The sequence below is a fragment of the Peromyscus californicus genome, unplaced genomic scaffold (assembly GCF_007827085.1).
Source record: "Peromyscus californicus insignis strain IS unplaced genomic scaffold, ASM782708v3 Scaffold_16__1_contigs__length_79575227, whole genome shotgun sequence".
NCBI lineage: Eukaryota > Metazoa > Chordata > Mammalia > Rodentia > Cricetidae > Peromyscus > Peromyscus californicus.
In genome coordinates this window covers 17,409,151-17,432,355 of record NW_026294458.1, presented here as the reverse complement: position 1 = coordinate 17,432,355, position 23,205 = coordinate 17,409,151, and the positions used below count along the sequence as shown (strand labels likewise).

Here is a 23,205-nt window from a genome sequence, read left to right as displayed (position 1 = left end):
TGGGGGGCCTGCCATCTAACTCACAAATAAATCACACCGAGATGTGTTCTTACTTATGAATGCCTGGCCTTAGCTTGGCTTGTTTCTGGCCAGCTTTTCTTAATTTAAATTATCCCGTCTACCTTTGGCCTCTGGACTTCTTCCTTTCTCTATTTCTGTCTGCCTTTCTTTACTTCTTACTCCATGTCTGGCTATATAGTGGGGTGGCTGGCTCCTGATGTCCTCCTCTCCTTTTCTTGCTCCTTTCCTCCTTTTCTTCCCAGATTTCTCCTATATTTCCCAGATTTCCCTCTGCCTGCCAGCCCTGCCTATTTCTCTCTCCTGCCTCACTATTGGCCATTCAGCTCTTTATTAGACCAATCAGGTGTTTTAGACAGGCACAGTAGCACAGCTTCACAGAGTTAAACAAATGCAACGTATCTTTGCATCATTAAATAAATGTTCAACAGAATAAACAAATGTAACACATCTTCAACTAATAGTCTACAACAGGAACCAACTCTGCTTGAGATTCCAGTAAAGCTGCGAGAAAAGACGACAGAAAAGGGGAACAGAGAGGAGAGTGTGCTGGTTAGGTTTTTTGTCAACTTGACCCAAGCTAGGATGAGCTGTGAACAGGGAACCTCAACTGAGAAAATGCCTCCATTAGACTGACCTGTAGGCAAGTCTGTGGAGCATTTTCCTGATTAATGATAGATGTGGGAGGGCCCCTCCCAGTGTGGGTGGTGCCACCCCTGGGCAGGTGTCCTGGGTTGTATAAAAAAAATGAAGCTGAGCCGGGCAGTGGTGGCGCACACCTTTAATCCCAGCACTGAGGAGGCAGAGGCAGGCGGATCTCTGAGTTCAAGGCCAGCCTGGTCTACAAAGTGAATTCCAGGATAGCCAGGGCTACACAGAGAAACCCTATCCCCAAAAAACAAAAACAAAAACAAAAAAGAAAAAGACAGGAAGGTGAGCAAGTTGTGAAGATCCTCCATGCTCTCTGCTTCAGTTCCTGCCTCAAGTTCCTGCCCTGACTTCCTCAATGATTGACTAACTCTGTAAGATGAAATCGCCCTCTCCTCCCCAAGCTCTTGGTCCTGGTGTTCATCACAGCAATAGAGAGCTCATTAGGGCAGAAAGGAGACAAAGAAGTCAATTCATCCCCATGACATGACCCTAAAGATTCCTAAAGACCCCAAGACTTTACCAGAAAACCCTTATACCAAGCATCAACACACAAAATAACTAGTCTTTCTACATACAAATAACCAACTTGCCTAGGAAGAAATAAATCACGCCCCACCCTCAGCCGAGGGGCCATTGGCAGCTGACAGCCACTGGGGGAGGGGAGTCCACTTTCTTTAGTGGTGTGGCCCGGGGTAGGTTGCCCATGCACCAGTGGATGGCACCCTATACCCATGGGCACACAGAAAGCACTAACTGGACTCTGTGGTATACAAACAGAAGTCATGAAGGTGGGAAGGAGATTTGGGGAGGTGTTGTCAAGGAGGAGGTGGAGCTGGGGAGTGGGCAGTGGAGATGATCTAAACACATCGTATTCATGTGTGAAACAAAGAAATAAACCTAGGAATAAACCTAACTAAGGAGGTAAAAGAACTCTATAATGAACACTGAACACTGAAAAAAAATAAAACATTAGACTGCCCATGCCTATGGATTAGAAAAATTAATATTGGAAAAATGTTTGTATTACTGAGAGAAATTTAAAGATTTAATGTGGTCCCTATCAAAATTCCAGTGACGATCTTTACTGATGTAGGAAAAAACAGTACTAAAATTCATATGAAAGCACAAAAGACCTTGAAGAATCAAATGATTCTAAGTCAACAACTACAGACATACTCAAACATCCATGTTTACAGCTGTTATATTCACAACAGCTAGGAAATGAAACCAGCCTAGATATCCATTAATAGAGAAAACAGTAAAGGAAATGTATACATATACACAATGCAATTTTATTTAGCCTTAAATAAATGAAATTATGATATTTACAGGAAATGGAGAGAAAAGGACATCATGCTGTATAAAAGTTCAAAAAGACAAATACAACATTTTCTCTCGTATACAACAACACCAAAAATCTATGTTATTTTTTGTTGTTGTTGTTGTTGTTTTTGAGACAGGGTTTCTCTGTGTATCCCTGGCTGTCCTGAAACTCACTCTGTAGACCAGGCTGGCCTCATACTCAGTGATCCACCTGCCTCGAACTGCTGAGTGCTGGGATTAAAGACGTGCACCATCACCACCTGGCCAAAATCTAGGTTTTTATATGGGTATGGATGTGCTGGGGTGGGGGACTAAAAGGGGCACTATGAGAAGGAACTTTAAGGGGTACAGAAGGCAACAGAACACAGGGGACATGAAAGCAGAAGAGGGTGACTGGAAAGAAGGGGGTCAGTAAGAAGACAAGGGGACAGAGGTCGGGGGGATAGGAACAGAGGTTATTGATATACCCCTGAAGATGCCATAATAAAGCACGATCCTTTGTCTAACTTTCACAAATCAGCAACCCCTGGCAACCAAAACACCAGACTGAAGGAAAGAAAAAAGGGAGGAAAAGAAAAACTGGTAAGAGTTAACACTCAGCTCCAGCTTTATTCAAAGAGTAAGAGTTCCCTTGTAGAAAACCTATGATTTCTATCAATCAGATAATAGTCTAGTAAGAACAAACACATCTGCACACAGTGGCCGTGCTAAACAGATCAGTGCACATCTAACTCCTGTGCAGGTCTGGACAGGAGAACCTATTGCTCACTCATTGTGGGTGAACTTCCCACCGTATAAACCAGCCTCTCACAGGAAGTGGTTCTGGTTTCAGAGTAACTTTAGTGTACATTTCCTGATCGTGGGGGGACAGAATTGCCTTTGTCTGTCACACTGCCTACACTTGCACTGTGAGGCATTTTGCAGGTGCTTTTGTCTACCCCGGAGTCAAATACACAGGGAGACATAATGAACACAGGTTAATTCCAATCTTGTCAAACTATAATTATTCACTCTTTCCCAAAATCTTCTATGTCGTGACTCTTTACTACACCCTTCCCCCTTTATTTCATCCAGATTTTTACAAAAACATCTGTAGCATTCCAGGGCCATGCACAGGACCCTTTCTGCTGAGAGAAAGTCTTCCTTGCTATTCTGGGAGCCATAATCCAGGTTCTCACCCTCTTCAGCCTTCACTGAAAACCTGGCTCTAGTCTCTCTCCTGAGTAATATTATTAAAATATCTGTTTACACGTTTCTGAGTTACCTTCCCTTTAGACTGCCAGCTCCTTACAGAGCATTCCCACACTGTTCTTCTGTGTTTCTCATAGACCCACACAACACACGCAAGTGTTTTGGTTTTATATGTACATTAGTGTTTACACATTTTCTAGGACCGATCTTTGTTCTTTGTGGAGACATGGAGCAGGAGGTCTCAGAACTCATCCGCTGACTCTGTGTCCCAGCTGCAGGACAGCAGCTGTTCATCCTGAGGGAACTCAACTTCCACGTCATACACAAAGCTGGGGTCATCCTTTCTCTTCTGATTTTTCTCAAAAAGTTCATCCATGATGCTCTTCCTTTTGGCCAGCTCCTTGTCATCCAGTTTATTCAGGTCTTCCTCGGGGTCAATGGTTGTTTCCCGTTGAATCTGCTCCATGGTTTCTGCCAAGCTCTGTCCCTTCAAGTAACCGCGTAAAAAGACGAACAGCTTCTCCAGCTGTTTCAGGGACACCTGTTCTAGGTAACTCTTGTGCCGTGGATTATTCTTTAGTTGTTCAGCAGCTCGGGTACAATCTAGGAGGGAGAAAAGCATACATAAAACACACAGATCATACCTACCACAAACTACTGTAAGGACTAAGACAGACCAAAACCCTGAGATCACTAGCTCCAAGGTAGCCAACTAGCTAAAGAGGTTTATGGAAATCAATTATTATTCTTTAGAACTATTCTTTTACAGTAAATTGAGTTTCATGGGATATAATCATGTTGTTATGTAGCAGTTTATTTATTTACTTTTTCTGAGATTAAAACATAACAACCTGGTGTGGGGGAAGGGGGAGGGAAGAGGAAGGAGGGGAAACTGTGGCCGGGATGTAAAATAAATAAATAAATAAATGAATAGATACATACATACATACATACATAAATAGATAAACAAATAAACAAAGAAAGAAAGCTTAAAAAACAAAACAACAACAAAAAACAAAACAAAACAAGCATTCCATCCTATAGGCAAGCTCCTTCAGACAAAAAGAAAATGATTCAGAACAACTCCAGGAAATCCCTAAAACTGACCAGATTCACTACATCCTTCCTTCCTTGGAATAAACAAGACTGCCCAGGCCACTCTCAGAGGAGCCAAGCGGCACAAAAGACCCTTGAGAGCAGCCAGACCACCTAAAAGAAACAAAAACAAGTGCAGCTGCCTAAAAGAGGCTCCGGCCAACTGAGGCCCCCGGGAAGGACGCTCTCCCACCTGGGAGCTGCCTGCAGGCAGTGCGGTGTGCTCCAGCTTTGTGAGCTGTCACTCATGCCAGGTGTGAGTGACACAGCTGTCTTTGAGTCATTTCTGCTCCTGTGAGCAACCCCTCACCCATATTCCTATAAGGAACCCTCTAAAGCTCACTGGTTCACCAGACTGAACTTCAGTGGTATTTACACTCTGGTCTGTCATGGGCTCCCTATCTGAGATAAATACACATAAATATGTTGTGTCTCCCTAGGAAACGTTTGTCACATAGCACACACACGCCTGTAATCCTAGCATTTGGAAGAATTGGGAAGACAGACTGTCTTAGGCTCGCCTGGACTACTTAACCAGATCCTGACTTATAAACAAAAAACACAACTGGATGATATGGAGGTACATGTTTATAATTGCTTCTCATCCCAGCATTAGGGAGGCTGAAGCAGGAGGATATTCATGAGTTCATGCCAGCTGAGGTGACAGAGAGATCCTGCCTCAAAAAATACCCAAAATAGCTGGCTGGTAGTGTCACATGCTTTTAATACCATGCCTTTAATTTTATATGTATGTTTGCCTAAATGTATGTGTACCATGTGTGTGCAGTACCAGCAAAGGCCACAAGGGGGTGTCGGATCACATGGAAGAATTAGAGGATAGCTGTGAGCCACCAGGTGGGTGCTGGGAACTGAACCCAGGTCCTCAGCAAGAGCAGCAAGTGCTTGTAACTGCTGAACCATCTCTCTAAACCCTAAATAAAACATTTTAAATAAGTAAATAAACTTAGCTTTGGTGTGGAGAGAACAATATGGATTTTTTTCTTTTCTTTTTTACTTTCTTAACTAAAAAATTACTTTGGGGGATGTTAAAAACTTTCAACTGTCAAAGGAAGAAAAATGCCATAATTTTTATTTATTTTAGAGACTCACTATGTAGCCTTTTCTGGCCTAGAGATCACTCTGAAGACCAGGTTTGGCCTTGAACTAACAGAGATCCACCTGCCTCTGCCTCCTGAGTGCTGGGTTTAAAGGCATGCATGCCTGGCAAAAAAAAAAATGGCATAGTTTTTAAAAGGCAGCCGTGTGACACTAATAAAATGCTGTCTACAAGTAAAAAACATTTGGAGAAAGAGAGAAGGAAATTTAGTATTATTAAACAGTAGTATATCATTTAATTCATAACTATTCTAAAATATTAAATCACCAATTCTTTAACCGTTAAAAAGAATAGATTAGGAAACTCTTAGTTAGGGCTTCTATGACCATGATAAAACACCATGACCAAAAGCAAGTTGGAGAGAAAAGGTTTATTTGGCTTACACTTCCATGACATAGTCCATGATTGAAGGAAGTCAGGACAGAAACTTAAACAGGGCAGGAACCTGGGGGCAGGAGCTATTGCAGAGGCCATGGAGGGTGCTGCTTACTGGCTTGCTCAGCCTTTCTTATTCCACCCAGGACCTCCTGCCCAGGGGTGGCACCCCCCCCAGTGGGCTGGGTCCTCCCACATCAATCACTAACCAAGACAATGCCCCACAGGTTTGTCTACAGGCTAATCTGTTGGGGACATTTTCTCAATTGACAGTCCCTCTTCCTAAACGACTCTAGCTTGTGTCAGGCTGACACAAAAATACCAGCACAGGAACTGAAGTTTATAAACAATAAGTGATTTCATCAAGGTAACAATCTAGTCCCTGATAAAGTCATGATTTAAACCTAAGTTTAACTCTGAAGAACCTCTCATTCCATTGCATGAAACTAAATACCTCTCTCTTCTCTCTCTGTCCCTCCCTCTCCTTTTCTCTCTCAGTGGGGACTGCATCCAGGACCCTGCACATGCTAGGTAAGTGCTCTACATTCCCTCCCCAACAGAACTTTTTGTTTTTTTAGACAGATTATCTCAAGTTATGCAGGCTTGCATTTTCAATTTTTTGGTCTCAGCCTCTTTAAAGTGTTTGGATTATAGGTATATGCCACTACACCTGATTATGTCAGGCTATTTTTTTTTAAAGATTTATTTATTTATTATGCATACAGTGTTCTGGCCTGCAGGGATACATGCAGACAGAAGAGGGCACCGGATCTCATTACAGACGGTTGTGAGCCACCATTTGGTTGCTGGGAATTGAACTCAGGACCTCTGGAATAGCAGCCAGCACTCTTAACCACTGAACCATCTCTCCAGCCCCGTCAGGCTATTTTTTTTTTTTTTTTTTTTTGGTTTTTCGAGACAGGGTTTCTCTGTGTAGCTTTGCGCCTTTCCTGGAACTCACTTGGTAGTCCAGACTGGCCTCGAACTCACAGAGATCCGCCTGGCTCTGCCTCCCGAGTGCTGGGATTAAAGGCGTGCGCCACCACCGCCCGGCCCCGTCAGGCTATTTTTATTAAGTGATTGAAGAATATTTAAGACAGGAGGCAAGGGCTGGAAAGATGGCTCAATGGTTATGCGCACTTGCTGTTCTTACAGGGTTCCCAAGTTCAGTGACCCAATCAAGCAACTCACAGGCTTGGAGCTCCAGCTTCAGGGATCTCATGTCCTCTTCTAGTCCCTGTAGACACCACGTGCATGGCAAACACTCACACAGACACATATACATAAATAAATAAAAATAAAATTTAAAAGATAGGTGGCAAGATAAAACAGGGGTACCTGAGAACTTGGAGAAGTTTCGGACTGGCATGATGCGCTGGCGACTCTTTCCCTGGGTTTCGTTGTCATATATTAAGATGATGGCTGGGGGCTGAAACCTAATTCCGCATTTCTTGGCAACACATTTCATTTTCACATAAAATTCAGGGTAAACTGAAGGAAATCTGATAAAAATGGGATAGCTGTATAACAAGTTCCAGAAAAAGACAGGTTGAATGGAGCTGGGTATTGAATAAATCTGCCTTCTCCTTCTCCTTAGTGGATCTTAGCCCCAGAACTGTTTGCTCAGCTAATGAAGTTCAAGACTTTGAGGGCTACCTGGGAAGTTCAGTTTGGCCCAGGCTAGCCTCGTTTGTTGGATCTCTGAGTCTCTGCTTGGTTGGGATGCAGTTCGTTCCCACATGAGCTAGGTAATGCCATTTGGTCTGGACCCCTTAGTGTACTGCATTCTTACCAGAGATTACACAGGAACCTGAGCCCAACAGTTGACCTACAGAACCATTTGGATTTTCAGTTAAAGGACGTCTGAATCACCTCTGTCAATAGCAAGGTATTATGGTCCTTCACACTTTCTCCTTTTTTGAGTCAGTGTCTCATCTAGCCCCGACTGGCCTTGAACTTGTTATGTAGTGGAGGATGATCTTAAACTTCTGATCTTCCTGTCTCTACTTTCCCAGTGTTGGAATTATAGGCATGTGCTACTGAGCCTGGTTTCTGGGGTGCTACAAATGGAGCCCAGGGCTTCATGCACACTAGGCAAGCACTCTGCCAGCTAGGTTACATCCCCAGCACTTTTTTCTTTTAGATAAACATTTTTTTTTTTTTTTTTTTTTGGTTTTTTCGAGACAGGGTTTCTCTGTGTAGCTTTGCGCCTTTCCTGGAACTCACTTGGTAGTCCAGGCTGGCCTTGAACTCACAGAGATCCGCCTGGCTCTGCCTCCCGAGTGCTGGGATTAAAGGCATGCGCCACCACCGCTTGGCTTAGATAAACATTTTATACTGAGAGGTTCACTATTGTTGGTTGTTTTTGCTCTTTTTAAGGGGCCGCCACCCAGCTCCCAAATAAATCACACACGGAGACTTATTCTTAATTATGAATGTCTGGCCTTAGCTTGGCTTGTTTCTAGCCAGCTTTACTTAAATTATCCCGTCTACCTTTGGTTTCGGAGCTTTTCCTTTTCTATTCCTGTATACCTTTCTTTGTTTCTTACTCCGTGGCTTGCTGTGTATCTGGGTGGCTGGCCCCTGAGTTCTCCTCCTTCTCAAGTGCTCTTCTCTTCCAGAGTTATCCTTCTGTATATTCTCTCTGCCTGCCAGTCCTGCCTATTTTTCTCTCCTACCTTGCTATTGACCGTTCAGTTCTTTATTAGACCAGTCAGGTGTTTTAGACAGGCACAGTAACACAGCTTCACAGAGTTAAACAAATGCAACATAAACAAAAGTAACACACCCTGAAATAATATTCCCCACGACAGTTCACTAGACCAGATCTACCCCCCCCCCACTGTCTTAATTCTTTTCTTCATCAAGAGGTTATTTTTAAAATCATTACTTACCATCTATCTTCCCTGTTAGTCTACTTGCTCTAGGAAGTCAAGAAGTGTGTCCATTTTCATTAAGCTCTTAGCACATATCTGGAACACAATAAGGGTAATACTTGTTTAATGCTGTGTATTAATATAAACTAAGGTTCCTATACATTATCCTGGGGCACTGGGGCAGGAGTTAAGTGCTGTTTGTTACACATTGTGAAATAATATGAAGGACTGTGAGCTGTTACTAGAATTGTTAGTTTGTGTTGCAGCTTCTTTCTGTGAATGATTGAGATCATGCAGGGCAGTGGTTTCGCAGGCCCTTCTCTTACACCTCGCTGCCTGGAGTGGGGAACTGTAAGCCAAGCAGCCCCTTTCCTTGTAACTGGACAGACTCAGATTTCCTTCCTTTCTTTACTGTTTCTCTGAGGATACTGTAGAAGAACCACAGCTGAAGAGAGCCATCATGAGCACTCCAGCCAGCCTGCACAGGCTTTGGAAAGCAAGGGCACACCAGGCCCAAGCCTCAGTGAGTGTTGGTAATCCTATGTTCACCCAAGCCAGAGGGGCAGTAACCCTGGTGACTCAGCAGCGGGTCATTAAAAGGCTTTTCAAACGGCCTTTTCCATCCTGCTTTTGATCTTTAGTATTAGCACACCAGACTGAGCTATCGACACAAAGAAGACATGGTAAAATTGGCACACTCATAGCAGCCTCCATCCTGGCGGTAGTAGTCACAGCCCCAAGAAGACAATGGAAGGTTCCAGAGAGTAGGTAACTGTGGTGGTCTGAATAAAAATGGCCCCTAAAGGTCCATAGGGAGTGGCACTATTAGGAAATGTGGCCTTGTTGGAGTAGGTGTGGCTTTGTTGGAGGAAGTATGTCACAGATGTCTTCCTGTTGCCTGTAGATCAAGATGTTGAACTCTCAGCTCCTTCTCCAGCACCAAGTCTGTCTGCCTGCTGCCATGCTCCCTGCCATGATGATAACGGACTAAACCTCTGAATTGTAAGCTAGCCCTAATGAAATGTTTTCCTTTATAAGAGTTGCCATGGTCATGGTGTCTCTTCACCACAATAGAAACTCTAATTAATACAGAAGTTGGAGAGGCAGGCGGATCTCTGTGAGTTTGAGGCTGGTCTGGTCTACAAAGCGAGTTCCAGGAAAGGCGCAAAGCTACACAGAGAAACCCTGTCTCGAAAAACCAAAAAATAAAATAAAATAAATAAATAAATAAAACCAGAAGTTGGTGCCAGGAGTGGAGTATTACTGTGATAGGCCTGACCAATGCTTTTATTTGGAGGAATGTGGACTCCAGATTAGAAAAGCAGGTGAAATCTTTAAGTGGGGCTTAATGGGTCATACTAGTAGGAACATGGAAGACAGTGGTGCTGAGGGCAATTTGAACAGTGGGGACTGACTCAAGAGGTTTCAGAGGAAAAGAATGCTAGTAAGTGGCCTAGAGACCGTTCTTGTGGTGTTTTGGTGATGAATGTGACAGCTTTCTGCCCTTGTCCAGAAAAAATCTGCCTGAGCTAAATTGAAGAGTTTTGGATTATTTGTGTTAACAGAGGTATGGGAACCCATTTGGGTTTCCTCGTGGCTTTACCCCGCAGGAAAAAAAAATCTGCCTGAGCTAAATTGAAGAGTTTTGGATTATTTGTGTTAACAGAGGTATGGGAGCCCATTTGGGTTTCCTCGTGGCTTTACCCCGCAGGTCCGCATGGAGAGTATGACTGGACCACGGGCCTGAGTGCAGGTGTCTGAGATGTCTGCACTTGCTGTGCTGGGGGAGGTCCTTTGCTCCACCCCTTGGCATTTCTATAAATACCCTAGGGCAGAGACAGGATCTAGGCCCTCCCGAGGCTATCCTGTGTTTTCTATCCCCTCTATCCTTCTAACTAATATTTCCTGCTGCTCCTACTTAAGAGTACCCTGGGGAAAAAGTGGGGGTGGGATGGCCCCACACACAGAGGAAATAACAAAACAGCCTAGTATTGAACCTGTTGTGTGGTTATTAGTGTTCACTCTTAACAAGATTTATAATGAAAAGAAGCAAACTGAGCAAGGAAAAATACAAAATGTACAGTTCAAGGAGAAAAGGGCACCAGAAAGTGGAGGGAGCTAAGTCCTGTGCTCAAGGAGATAAACAGATTAAAGAAAACCTGATGTTAGATGGAATAAAGGGAGTAGTGACCTCAGGGCAAGATGCTACCCAGTTAAACTTCCAACTTGTGAAAAGGAATTAAAGAAAATCTCAGAGCCAGTGTGGTGGTGCAGCACTCCAGAGGCAGAGGCAGGCCAATCTCTGAGTTTGAGATCCTTTGAGTCTACAGAGTGAGTTCCAGGACAGCGAAGTGCAGGCATCCTTCCCCAAAACCAGAAGGCTGGTGAAGATGCATTTGAACAAGGGGGTCATATTCCAGTCCCAGAAAGCAGCAGAGCTTGGCAGCTTCAGCCATGTGGTTCTGGGTCAAGGAAAGAAGAAAGAGGTTATGGAATTCCCCCACCCCGACATGACTAAGGAAAGCCTCTGAGGCCAGGCATGTGTCAGGGGTTTCCTTACATGGAGGACCTACAGAGGCCATTGCATGAAGCTGTGAAGGAGAAGCCTGGATTGCCTTCAAGACCCCAAGATGCTGGAGATGCCAGAGCTGTGGGATACCTGCCAAGGAGAGCTGCTAGCAGGGAGTGGAACCAGCCCAAGAGAAAGAGTGTGTTGCAGTCAACAAAGCTGAATGGAGTTGGAGATCTGAAGAGTGTTTTGTCATCAGATATTGAGATGTGGAGTTTGGAGTTTGCCCAGCTGGTTTTTGGTCTTGCTTTGGTCCAGTATTTCCTCCCTATCCTCCATTTTGGAATGGTAATGTATATCTTGTGCCATTACAGGTTGGAAGTATGTGATCTGTTTTTTTATTTTGATTTCATATGGGATTATAGTTAAGAGACTTCATGAATCTCAGAAGAGACTTTGAACTTTGGACTTTTAAACACTGTTCAAACTGTGATAAATTATGGGGACTTTTGAGGTTGGACTAAATGTATTTTGCATTATGTTATGGCTACAAGCCTGTGGGGGCCAGGATAGGGAGCAGCACTTTTAGGAGGTGTGGCCTTGTTGGAGTAGGTGTGTCGCTGTTGGAAGAAGTGTCACAGATCTCTTCCTGCTGCCTGCACATCACAGTGTGGAACTCTCAGCTCCTTCTCCAGCACCATGTCTGCCTGCATGCCACCATGCTTAATGCCATGACGATAATGGACTAAACCTCTGAACTGTAAGCCAGCCCCAATTAAACGTTTTCTTTATAAGAGTTGCTGTGGTTGGGAGGAGGGAGGACAGGGGAATCTGTGGTTGTTATGTAGAATGAATAGAAAATCTCTTAATAAAAGAAAAAAAGAATTCTGATAATTGAATCAATCTGTACAAATTTGTCAACCAGTACATTTTGTTGTTGTTGTTAAAATCTGAGTCTCTGAGAATATTAAAAAAAAAAAAAGAGTTGCTGTGGTCATGGTGTCTCTTCACAGCAATAGAAACCCTAACTAAGACAACAGCTAAAGCAGAAACCCTAGAGAGTAGAGGCAGCAGAAGCTCTGAGGCCTAGGTGCTGAAGAGTTTCAGGGGGTTTCAGGCCTAAGGGCTTAGGGCTCTTCTACCCTAGGCCCAACAGCGATAATATGAACCACTGTAGGAATGGAGAATCTCAAGGCCCCCAAGAGCTGCGACTTAGTTCTGCTGGAGAACAAGTACAGGCACACTGTTTAAGAAATTGACAGCATTTATATTTGTTCATTACAGGAAAATGGGGACAAAGGAGGGCGGAAACATGAACTATTCACCTAACTTCTTTTTTTCTAGCTATAGGGATACACACATACATACGCACACCACAGTATATTTTTATATCATAGGATTTCCTGAATTAAAATGCAAATTTTACGGTTGCCAAGTAGATTTGTCATACAGGGCCATAATCTGTATTCTTACCCCTACTGCTAGATGTGAGAATTTTTACTTTTAGGAGGTCATAATAAGAGTTGCTTTTCATATTGCTGTGCTCTGCCTTTGATCCGAGTCAATGACCAGATACGACTCCCAGCTCACCTCGTTAAAGTATGATGTTAGCATACTTTCTAAAAAGTACTACTAAACACACTACATGGTCCACAAACACAAACCAATGGCCACACTTGTGAATAGAACTGACAATAGTGTAGGGCTTTGACTATAGAGTTTTGCTTTTTATTTATTTTTAATTTTGTTTTTTGAGACAGGGTTTCTCTGTGTAACGTCCCTGGCTGTCCTGGAACTTGCTCTGTAGACCAGGCTGGTCTTCAACTCTGACACCCACCTCCCTCTGCCTCCTGAGGGCTGGGATTAAGGGTGGCCTGGATATTTGGGGGGGTGGGGGAGTGGCTAGTGTCCATATTTCTTTCTTTTCTCTCTCTCTTTCTCTCTCTCTCTCTCTCTCTCTCTCTCTCTCTCTCTCTCTCTCTCTCTCTTTTAGGTTTTTGGAGACAGGGTTTTTCTGTGTGACAGTCCTAGCTGTCCTGGAACTTGCTTTGTAGACCAGGCTGGCAGGCTGGCAGGCTGGCCTCGAACTCACAGAGATCCGCCTGGCTCTGCCTCCCGAGTGCTGGGATTAAAGGTGTGCGCCACCACCGCCTGGGAGGCACTTTTTCTTTCCGGGGATCAATGACTGTGTTCTCCACAGCATCTAAAGGGGTACGGATTTCCCCGAGCACAGACCCGAGTTTTCCTTACTGATGTCCTCACTAGTGCAAGGCGACCGACCCTTCTTACCCGTGAAGAAGTACAGGAAGTGCACATCTGAACAGCAGTGAAAGGGTTGTTTCCATCCAACCGCATTGCACAGAGGAGCGCTTATATCGACTTTGAGGCGGAGTGGAGCTTGACGCTGCAGGAAGAGGCGACAGCCATTCTCTACAGGGGTAACACCATGGGGTGAACTCAGACGCAGCGGGCACCGTCCGCACGCATCCGGCTGTGGACCGGAAGCGGGCCTGAACGCGGCGAGTGCGGGCCCAAGACTGCGCGCTTGGTTTCCACAGCAACAGCGCGGGCGCGCGGGCTGCGCTTGCGCAGCTTCTCGCCCCGCCCCGGCTGGGACGGCAAGGGGCGGGGCCGAGGGCGGGCTTCCCGGGGACCTGGTGGTAACCCAGTGCGGGCGCTCAGTGGGTCCTAGGGGACTTGCCCGCGGAGCGCTCCGTCCCCGGCACCGGGCCGGCGGGAGTGCGCGCTGCGGCGTGCGCAGCCTCCTTCGGCCCCCGCAGCTTGTCACGCGCGCCCCTCCCGGGCGTCGGCGCTCCGGCGTCCTGGCTGCCCGCGCCCTGGCCTGGCTGCTCCTCTGGGCGGCTGGGCTGGTCGGCAGGCTCGCCGCGGACCTCAGCGATGCCCCCTTCAGCTCTGGTAAAGGGCCGGGGGGCGGCTGAGGGGGCGCGCGGAGCTGGGGCGGAGGTGGGACGGAGGTGGGGAGCAGCCGTGGCGCCTCAGCCCCGCGGTTTGCCGAGGTGTTACGGGTACCAGGGGCGGGAGGAGGGTAGCAACAAAGGCCGCGTGCGTCGCTCCCCTCCCTGCCTCCCTGTGATCTTTGCTCGGGATTCCATCCCGGACGTCGGAGCCGGGCTTTGTCCTTCCGAGGAGGGACTGGCCACACTGTGACAAAAGTACTAAACAAGTCCAGCCACGAAGCGTCTTGGGATGCTTAGGGTGGTACCCCAGAAGCTGCTTTGTGCTGGCTGAGAGGCCAGGGAACCCTTCGCGTCCCAGGAGGTGTGAGAATGCCCCAACAGCGTGTAAAGGTGAAGGGGTGAGCTGGTGTGTTGAGTGACAGACTTCTAAGGGAGATGCAACACACACACACACACACACACACACACACACACACACACAGGTCTACTCACCCCAGAAAGGTAGCCTTTGTACACACCTATTAAGTGATGAACTAGGACCTGGATCCAGACAATCCAACTCCAGTGACGATATTCTCAACCTCCACGATGTACTACTGGAAATAGATTTATATGTAGCTCAAACTGCTTGCATTGAAAAATTTTACCTTGCTGTTAGATGGTTAGATTTTTCTAGCAAGTAAAGCATATTCTAGTAGTTATTTTCTAACTATTTAATATTTCTTTTAGTATGTTTAATTTTTAACATCTTGATTTTTTTTTTGTAGGTATAAGGGCCACTTGTTCTGAAATCATTTTGAGGCAAGAATTTTTGAAAGATGGTTTCCACAGGTAAGTTGCCCATTGATTTCTACTTATATTAAAATACTGGCTCAAGATTTACAACAAGTAATTGATAGTTGAAATATGGATAAATTGAAAAATTGTTTCCATTTTTGTTTGTTTTGAGAAAGGGTCTCATATAGTCCAGGCTGGCCTCAAATTTGTTATGTAGTTTGGAATAACCTTGACTTCCTTGATCCTCCTGCTCATTCAAGTGCTGGGATTACAGGTGTGTGCCACCAAGCCTGGCTGTTGCCTCTCTCTCTCTCTCTCTCTCTCTCTCTCTCTCTCTCTCTCTCTCTCTCTCTCTCTCTGTTTTTATTTTTTTGAGACAGGGTTTCACTGTGTAGCCCTGGATGTCCTGGAACTCACTCTGTAGACCAGGCTGGCCTCAAAACTCAGAGATTCACCTGCCTCTGCCTCCCGAGTGCTGGGATCAAAGGTGGGCACCACCACTGCTTGAGACAAAGTATTGCTGTATAGCTCAGGGTGGCTTGGAGCTTAAGATGATCCTACTGACTCAGCCTTCCAACTTGCTGGAATTGTAGGTGTATACTATGATTCCTGGCTTATTTTGCTTTTATTATTATTAATTAATTGTCTTTGAAAAAAATCACTTCCCAGCATTTTGTTTATGATCAAATATATTTTGCCTCTTTTTTTTTTTTTTCTTTTTGTAGAATTTTGCTCCCGGAAAGCTAATTCCGGACGGATAAGTCCTTTCCCTTCTGGCTTGTTCTTGACTTCGTTGTGTGACCTTTCGCTTTGATAGCCTTTGTCTCCAGTGACTGTATGTAACATGCCTTGGTGTGGTTGTGTGTGTGTGTGTGTGTATTTCCTGCTTGAGGTTTGCCGAGCTGCTTGGATTTATGGAATCATAGTTCTCATCAAATCTGGACAACGTGGGGCCGTATGCCCTCTCTGTGTCCTTCTCTGTCTTTCCTGGGTGCCACTGAAGCAGTTCCTATATGCGCGCTTTATTTCGAGGTCGCTGCTTCAGTTCCTTCTTCCCTGTCAAGTCCTTTTTTTTTTTTTAAATTTTTATTTCATGCACATTGGTGTTTTGCCTGTATGTATGTCTGTGTGAGGATGTTGGATCCTCTGGAACTGGAGTTACAGATAGCTGTGAGTCACCATGTGGGTGCTGAGAACTGAACTCAGGTCCTCTGGAAGAGCAGCCAGTGCTCTTAACCACTGGCTCTCTCCAGCCCCCACCTGCCTGTCTTTTTTCTTCTTTTTTTTTAATTAAGTAATTTTTTTCATTCGTTTTTACACTATTTTTCTTCTCTTTTATACTCCAGTTTTCATGGTTTTCTGTGGCTGTCTCCAAGTCATCGGTCTTTTATTACTCATTGTTTAATTGCTTTTAATCACACATTTAAAATTTTTATTTTTACGTATTTTGAAGTTACAGTCCAGTCTTTAAAAATTAAAAATGAAGTTGGGCTGTTAAATGGCTCAGTGGGTAAAGGTGCTTGCCACCAAGCCTGATGACCTGAGTGGGAGCCCCGAGACTAACATGGTGGAAGGCGCGAGCTGACCCCCACAAGGTGTCTTCTGACACTCACATGTGAGCCATGGCAGGTGCTTTATAAACACATTAAATTTTTTCGTTAGATTTATTCATTTTATTTTATGATCTTTTGCCTGCACGCATGTATGTGTGGCATTGGATCTCCTGGAACTGGTGTGACCCACCACGTGGGTGCTGGGAATCAAACCCGGGTCCTCTGCAGGAGCAGCAAGTGCTCTTAATCTCTGAGCCATCTCTCCTGTCCCATATAAAGACTTTTAATGGTCACCTGCCATTCCATTTCTTTCTTACCATCATAAAGAAAAAAGGTTTCTTTAGGCTCCTTATTCTGAAGGCATAAGGTTTGAAGTTAGGGTCTCTCGTGCCGTGATTAAACACTTGAACCAGAAGCGACACAGGGAGGAAAGGGTTGATTCATCGCAGCGACTCTCAGGTCCCGCTCCATCACCCAGGGAACTCAGGCAGGAACCTGGAGGCAGGAGCTGAAGCAGAAACCATGGAGGATGCTGCTTACAGGCTTGCTCCACATGGCTTGCTCAGTTTGCTCTCTTGTACTGTTAAAAAAAACTCCCCCACAGACTTGGCCTGCAGGCCAGTCTCATGTAGGCATTGTCTCAGTCGAAGTTTCCTCCTCCCATCTGACCTTGGCTTGTGTTCATTTGACAAAAACAAACAACAACAACAACAAACCCCAGAAAACCCTAACCAGCCCAGAAGGCCGCACCTGGTAGTGGCTTTCCTGCTGACCAAATCTAAAGGTAGCACAGGACATCACACGACAAGGCAGAAAGCAGCAGGCCCACGCTGGCCTCTTCCTGCCGACGTTTTCTGGTAGTTGCTCATATTTTCTGGGCTCTCGACATGTTTAGTCGTATTTGATTGATCGCTGAACCCGGACAAAGCCCTGATGTTTGTCGACTTAGTTTTCTTCCTTTCAAGACTGTTGGGCTCCTCCTGCTGCCTGTAAAGGTTTTCACTGATCAGCTTGATCCTGTCAACTTGGTGTTTGTTGAGTTCTCAAGTTACAGTGGTCTTCGCTGTGGGGCTAATTTGTCTAAGTCCCCTGTTGTCTAAGTCCCCTGTTGGGGACTCCCTGATGCTTCTGTTTATGTTTGATTGGTCAGAACTTGAATGCTTTCTGATCATGCATGAGATTTTGGAATGTTTTACTTTTCAGCTCCTTGGTCACTTTTTTGTTCAATATTCTGGACTTCTTGTTTATGTTTAGCATTTGGCAAAAACAAGAAATTTCTAGTTGGATTTTTTTTTTGAACTTAAAAAAAATGATTTTATTTATTTTTCTCTCATACCATACATCACAACAGCAGCCCCCCCCCTCCATTTATTTTTAATATAATCTCCTTTCTGGATTTAGTTCTGTGACTTCCCAGCTCCTTCAGTCTCTGGCAGCCCGTCTTGCTGTTTCCTTAAGCAAAAGCACCATGCTGTGCTTGGGTCCTCTCTGCACTGTGGTCCAGAGTTTGCCTCTGGACAGAGCTGGGGCAGTTACACATCTCATTTCATATCATTGTTTTGTTTGTTTTGAGATAAGATCTCACCAAATAGCCTGGGCTGGCTTTGAACTTGGAGAGATCCTTCTGCATTGGCCTGAGTGCTGAGATTGTGTGTACCGGCTCTCCCAGTTTATAATCTGTTTTAAAATGTGTGTACATGAGTGCAGGTGTGTGTACCTGTGGGCATGAGTATGTGAATGCAGGTGTGTGTACCTGTGGGCATGTGTATGTGAATGCAGGTGTGTGTACCTGTGGGCATGTGTATGTGAATGCAGGTGTGTGTACCTGTGGGCATGTGTATGTGAATGCAGGTGTGTGTACCTGTGGGCATGTGTAAGTGAATGCAGGTGTGTGTACCTGTGGTCTGTGTATGTGAATGCAATTGTGTGTGTACCTGTGGGTATGTGTATGTGAATGCAGGTGTATGTACCTATGGGCATGTGTATGTGAATGCAGGTATGTGTACCTGTGGGTATGTGTATGTGAATGCAATTGTGTGTGTACCTGTGTATTGGTGAAATTATTAAGGCCACTCCACGTAGTTAAAATGGCTACCCACTACACCTGTGGGTATGTGTATGTGAGTGCAGGTGTGTGTGTGCCTGTGGGTATGTGTATGTGAGTGCAGTTGTGTGTGTACCTGTGGGTATGTGTATGTGAATGCAGTTGTGTGTGTACCTGTGGGTATGTGTATGTGAATATAGGTGTGTATACTTGTGATATGTATATGTGAATGCAAGTGTGTGTACCTGTGATATGTATATGTGAATGAATGCAGGTACTTGAAGAGAGACATATGACCCCCTATAGCTGGAGTTACAGACTGTTGTAAACCACCTGGCATGGGCACTGGAAACTGAACTCAGGTCCTCTGAAGAGCAGCACTCTCTTAACCATGGAACCATCTCCAGACCTAAGTTAATTTTTGTAGATGGTTATGAAGTAATCGCTCTTTTTCTACAGTGTCAGTACCATTGTTGAAAAGACATTGGTTTCCTGTCAAATCATATTAATTCTTTTCTTGGAAATGTTAATGCATGTGTGACTACTTTTGGGTTTTATTCCTTTCTATTGATCTCATCTGTGGTGGGTTTTTGTTTTGTTTTGTTTTGTTTTTGTTTGTTTGTTTTTTTTCTGAGACGGGGTTTCTCTGTGTAGTTTTGATGCCTGTCCTGGAACTCTGTAGACCAGACTAGCCTTGAACTCACAGGAATATCCCTGGCTCTGCCTCCCGAGTGCTGGGATTAAAGTCATGCTCCACCGCCGCCTGGCCTTTATCTGTTTTTACATTAATGCTGTGCTATGACTCCTGACATGAGTTATGAGACATCTAATGGGTGATCTCTTATGGTATAAGTATTTCATTTGACATGATAATCTACTTTTGGACAATGAATTTGAAATATAGTGTCTGTGCTATTCTGGATGTAATGTTAATCTATCTTATTTAATAACTGAGTGGAGAGATTTACTTTAAATGCCCTTATCTTACAGAGACCTTGTAATAAAAGTGAAATTTGGAGAAAGCATTGAGGACTTACAGACTTGCCGGCTCTTAATTAGACATTACATCCCAACAGGATTTTTTGTGGATCCGTATGAGTTGGCTTCATTACGAGAGAGAAACGTAACAGAGGTACAGTTATTGGGGGATTTTTAAAGAGAAATTAATACAGGAGTGCTGTGATTAGATTAAGGTAAAATGGTAGATAAGACAACATTGTAGTTTAAATTTTGTTAAAGTTTCTGAGTCCTTTTTTTTGCAATAGCATAGGTGAATTCTTCAATAAATGAGCGACAATTGTCAGGATTAAGCCAACTAACCTGAGGTAGTTGAATGCTTTTCATTGGTATAGTTCATAGTTCAGTGACTAAGGAAGTTAGTGTGTGTGTGTGTGTGTGTGTGTGTGTGTGTGTGTGTGTCTGCATCTAAGAAGATTAAGGATTGCTAAATAGTACTCAGCTTTGTTAACAGGAAAGACATACTGGCTTTTTGCTTTACTTTTTAGTGTGTATGTGTGCTTGCATTTGTGCATATACCTATACACGTACATGTGAAGGCCACAGGTTGACATAGGATATGTTCCCTCTCTCTCTCCCCATCTTATTTTTTGTGGCTGGGTCTGTATTAGTTACTTTCCTAATGCTGTGATAAAATACCAGACCAAGACAACTTATAAAAGAGATTTTTTTTTTCCTTGAACTGAGGACCGAACCCAGGGCCTTGTGCTTGCTAGGCAAGCGCTCTAACACTGAGCTAAATCCCCAGCCCTATAAAAGAGATTTTAATTGGGATTATGGTCCCAGATGTTAGAGTCTGTGGCGGCTGCTGTAGCAGTAGCTGAGAACTCATCCATAAGCAGAAGGCAGAGGCACAATGCTGGGGTTGGGTGGAAGCTTTTGAAACCGAAACACCTACACCAGGGACACACCTCCAATAGGGGCACACCTCCTAACCCTTCCCAGATAGCCACCAACTGTTCCCAGGCGTGTACCACCACGCCCAGCATAACAACATATTTCTAAAGGAAGTAAAAAATAGCAAATTAAAGAAAAGTGAAAATACACCCTCACAATTAGTAGGCTGCTAAAACTACTTAAGAAGAAATTCATAGCCCTAAATGACTAAAAAAGTAGAAAGATCTGAAATAAATAATTAAGGTTCTGAGCTTGGCAGTGGTGGTGCACACCTTTTATCCCAGCACTCGGGAGGCAGAGGCAGGCCGATCTCTGTGAGTTCAGTGCCAGCCTGGTCTACAAAGTGAGATCCAGGACAACCAGGACTGTTACATAGAGAAACCCTGTCTCCAAAACAAAACCAAAATAATAATAATAACAACAACAACTAAGGATCTGGAGAGAAGGCTCAGTGAGTAAAAGCACTTGCTATACAAGCATGAGGGCCTGAATTCAAGTCCCACAACCCGTTAATCCAGGTGCTGATAGCAAGCATCTGTAATCCAGTGCTTCTATGGGGGAAGGGGAGGCAGAGAGAGGAGCATCGGAGGGGTGCTGGGAGCTCACAAGCCAGCGAAGCCACCATAGCAGTGTCCCAAATAAGTTGGAAGGCAAGGACTGATCTCACACACACACACACACACACACACACACACACACAACGCAGACAAAAAAGACCTCGGCTTCCTAAATGCTGGGATTATAGGTATGTGTCACCATGTCTGGCTTTAGTTCTAAAACATTTAATTTTTGTTTGTTTTCGTTTTTTGAGACAGAGTCTGACTATGTAGCCCCGGCTAGCCTTGAACTCATAGAAGTCCACCTGCTTCTACCTCTCAAGTGCTGGAATTAAAGGCATACACCACCATGCTGAGCTCTTAGCACTTTTTAAAAAACACATAATTTTTATTTTATTTTTTAAAACTTTTATTTTATTTTTAGTTGTGTATACATATGTGTGTGTGTTGTGTGGATATGTGTATGTATGTGTGGGTGCCTATGGGGACCAAAAGAGGAATTAGATCTTTTGGAGCTGGAGTTATAGGCAGTTATGAGCTGACCAACATGGGCACTGTGAACCAAACTCAGGTCCTCCATAAGAGCTTTTAACCCCTCACTGAGCCGTCTCTTTCTGTCTCTCTCTGTCTCACTGTCTCTCTCTCTCTCCAGCCCCTATTTTATTTAGTGTTGTGTGCAGGTGTGCATGCCATGGCACACATGGAGAGAGTAGAGGACATTTTTTTTTAAAGATTTGTTTATATTTTTATTATTGATAATTATATATGTGTCTGTGTGAGTGTACGTGTGTGGGTGTCCACAGAGTCAAGAAGAGGGTGTTGTCAGATCTTTTGGAACTAGGGTTCACAGGCATTTTTGAGCTATCCAGTGTGGACACTTGGATTCCAGCACTGGTCTAGAAGATGGAGAAACACGTACTGTTAACCGCTGAGCCATCTCTTCAGGCTGGTGAAAACCTCTGGGAGTCAGCTCTTTCCTTCCACTGTGTGTTCCAGAGTTTGAAGACTTGCATGGCTAGTCCTCCTATCTATGGAGCCATCTCTCGGAGGTTTAAAACAAAAAATGTGATTTGCGTAGGGCGGTGGTGCACGCCTTTGATCCCAGCACTTGGGAGGCAGAGCTCTGTGAGATCAAGGCCAGCCTGGTCGACAGAGCGAGTTCCAGGACAGCCTCCAAAACTACACAGAGCAACCCTGTCTCGGGGGTGGAGGGTGGGTGGGGGGATGGATGTAATTTGCTGGTTGGGAATGATGGTGGATGGTACATACCTATAATTTTAGCACTTGGTAGGGCGAGGCAGATTTTCAAGTTTGTGGCCAGCCTGCGCTGTAGAGTAAGTTCAAATCCAGCCTTAGCTAAACAGTGAGACACTGTGTGTGTGTGTGTGTGTGTGTGTGTGTGTGTGTGTGTGTGTGTGTGTGTGTGTGTGATTTGTTTGAAGTGGTTAAATGTTGTTCAGTGGTAGATCCCTCACCTAGAGTGTATAAAGCCTGGTTTTGAGCCCCAGCACCACAAGAACGAAGCTGTTTTTCACCTCTCCGTCATATCCCCGCTCTAGAAAGTTGCTGATCTTTGTTCGGCTTCCTGCCTGCCGTACTCACTACCATTTTACTTCACCAGAGAACAGGAAATGGCCAGGATGATACCAGTCATTTTAACCTAACACAAGCCAAATGGTTTCTGTCCTGGTTGTTCCCTAGTTTACTTTCATTATTCGTGGATCACATCCTGTGTTTTCTACATACAAGTGAGGATGAAAAGGGAATGGAAATGGCCTATAACAGGAATACACTTGATGTCTCTGCCTATCTGTACAGCAGTTTCTGGGTTTTACTTTTGTATTTTATTTTATTTCTTTTTTATTTTTCTTCATTAGTATTTCTTCTTGATTAATATTTGTTTTCTCTTCAACAGGCAGTGATGGTATCAGAAAGTTTTAATATAGAAGCCCCCAACTATTTGTCCAAAGAATCCGAAGTCCTCATCTATGCACGACAAGATGCACAGTGCATCGATTGCTTCCAGGCCTTTTTGCCTGTGCACTATCGCTATCATCGGCCACATAAGAAAGATGGAGACACCCTGATTGTGGTCAACAACCCAGAGTTACTGATGTACTGTGACCAAGGTGAGGGTTGACAAGAAGAGTAAAGATGTGGTGGCAGGCCTTAGTCAAGGACAAGAATGGCAAATGTCTTCCTTTGTTAACTTGTAGTGAATTGTTGTAAGACAGATACCTCTAAGTACCACCTAGGTCAGGAAATGAAACTTTACAGGCCTGTAAGA

General features: G+C 44.5%; 2 protein-coding genes across 2 annotated transcripts in view; one reads left to right on the top strand and one right to left on the bottom strand.

The window, feature by feature from the left end:
* Positions 1-1,941: 1,941 nt before the first annotated feature.
* On the bottom strand, positions 1,942-13,687 carry LOC128111978 (centrosomal protein of 19 kDa). The gene is made up of 4 exons (XM_052740584.1): positions 13,445-13,687; positions 8,665-8,742; positions 7,109-7,272; positions 1,942-3,786 (listed from the first exon to the last, which is right to left on the bottom strand). Exons 3-4 carry the CDS (start codon positions 7,236-7,238, stop codon positions 3,425-3,427), a joined length of 492 nt encoding a protein of 163 aa, XP_052596544.1. The 5' UTR covers positions 7,239-7,272; positions 8,665-8,742; positions 13,445-13,687; the 3' UTR covers positions 1,942-3,424.
* Positions 12,335-23,205, top strand: part of LOC128111682 (phosphatidylinositol-glycan biosynthesis class X protein-like) — a 25,253-nt gene continuing 14,382 nt past the window's right edge. The window contains exons 1-5 of the mRNA XM_052739908.1: positions 12,335-12,387; positions 13,566-14,071; positions 14,841-14,904; positions 19,438-19,579; positions 22,834-23,047. Coding sequence (XP_052595868.1) covers positions 12,335-12,387; positions 13,566-14,071; positions 14,841-14,904; positions 19,438-19,579; positions 22,834-23,047 — 979 coding nt within the window. The remainder of the gene's footprint in view (positions 12,388-13,565; positions 14,072-14,840; positions 14,905-19,437; positions 19,580-22,833; positions 23,048-23,205) is intronic.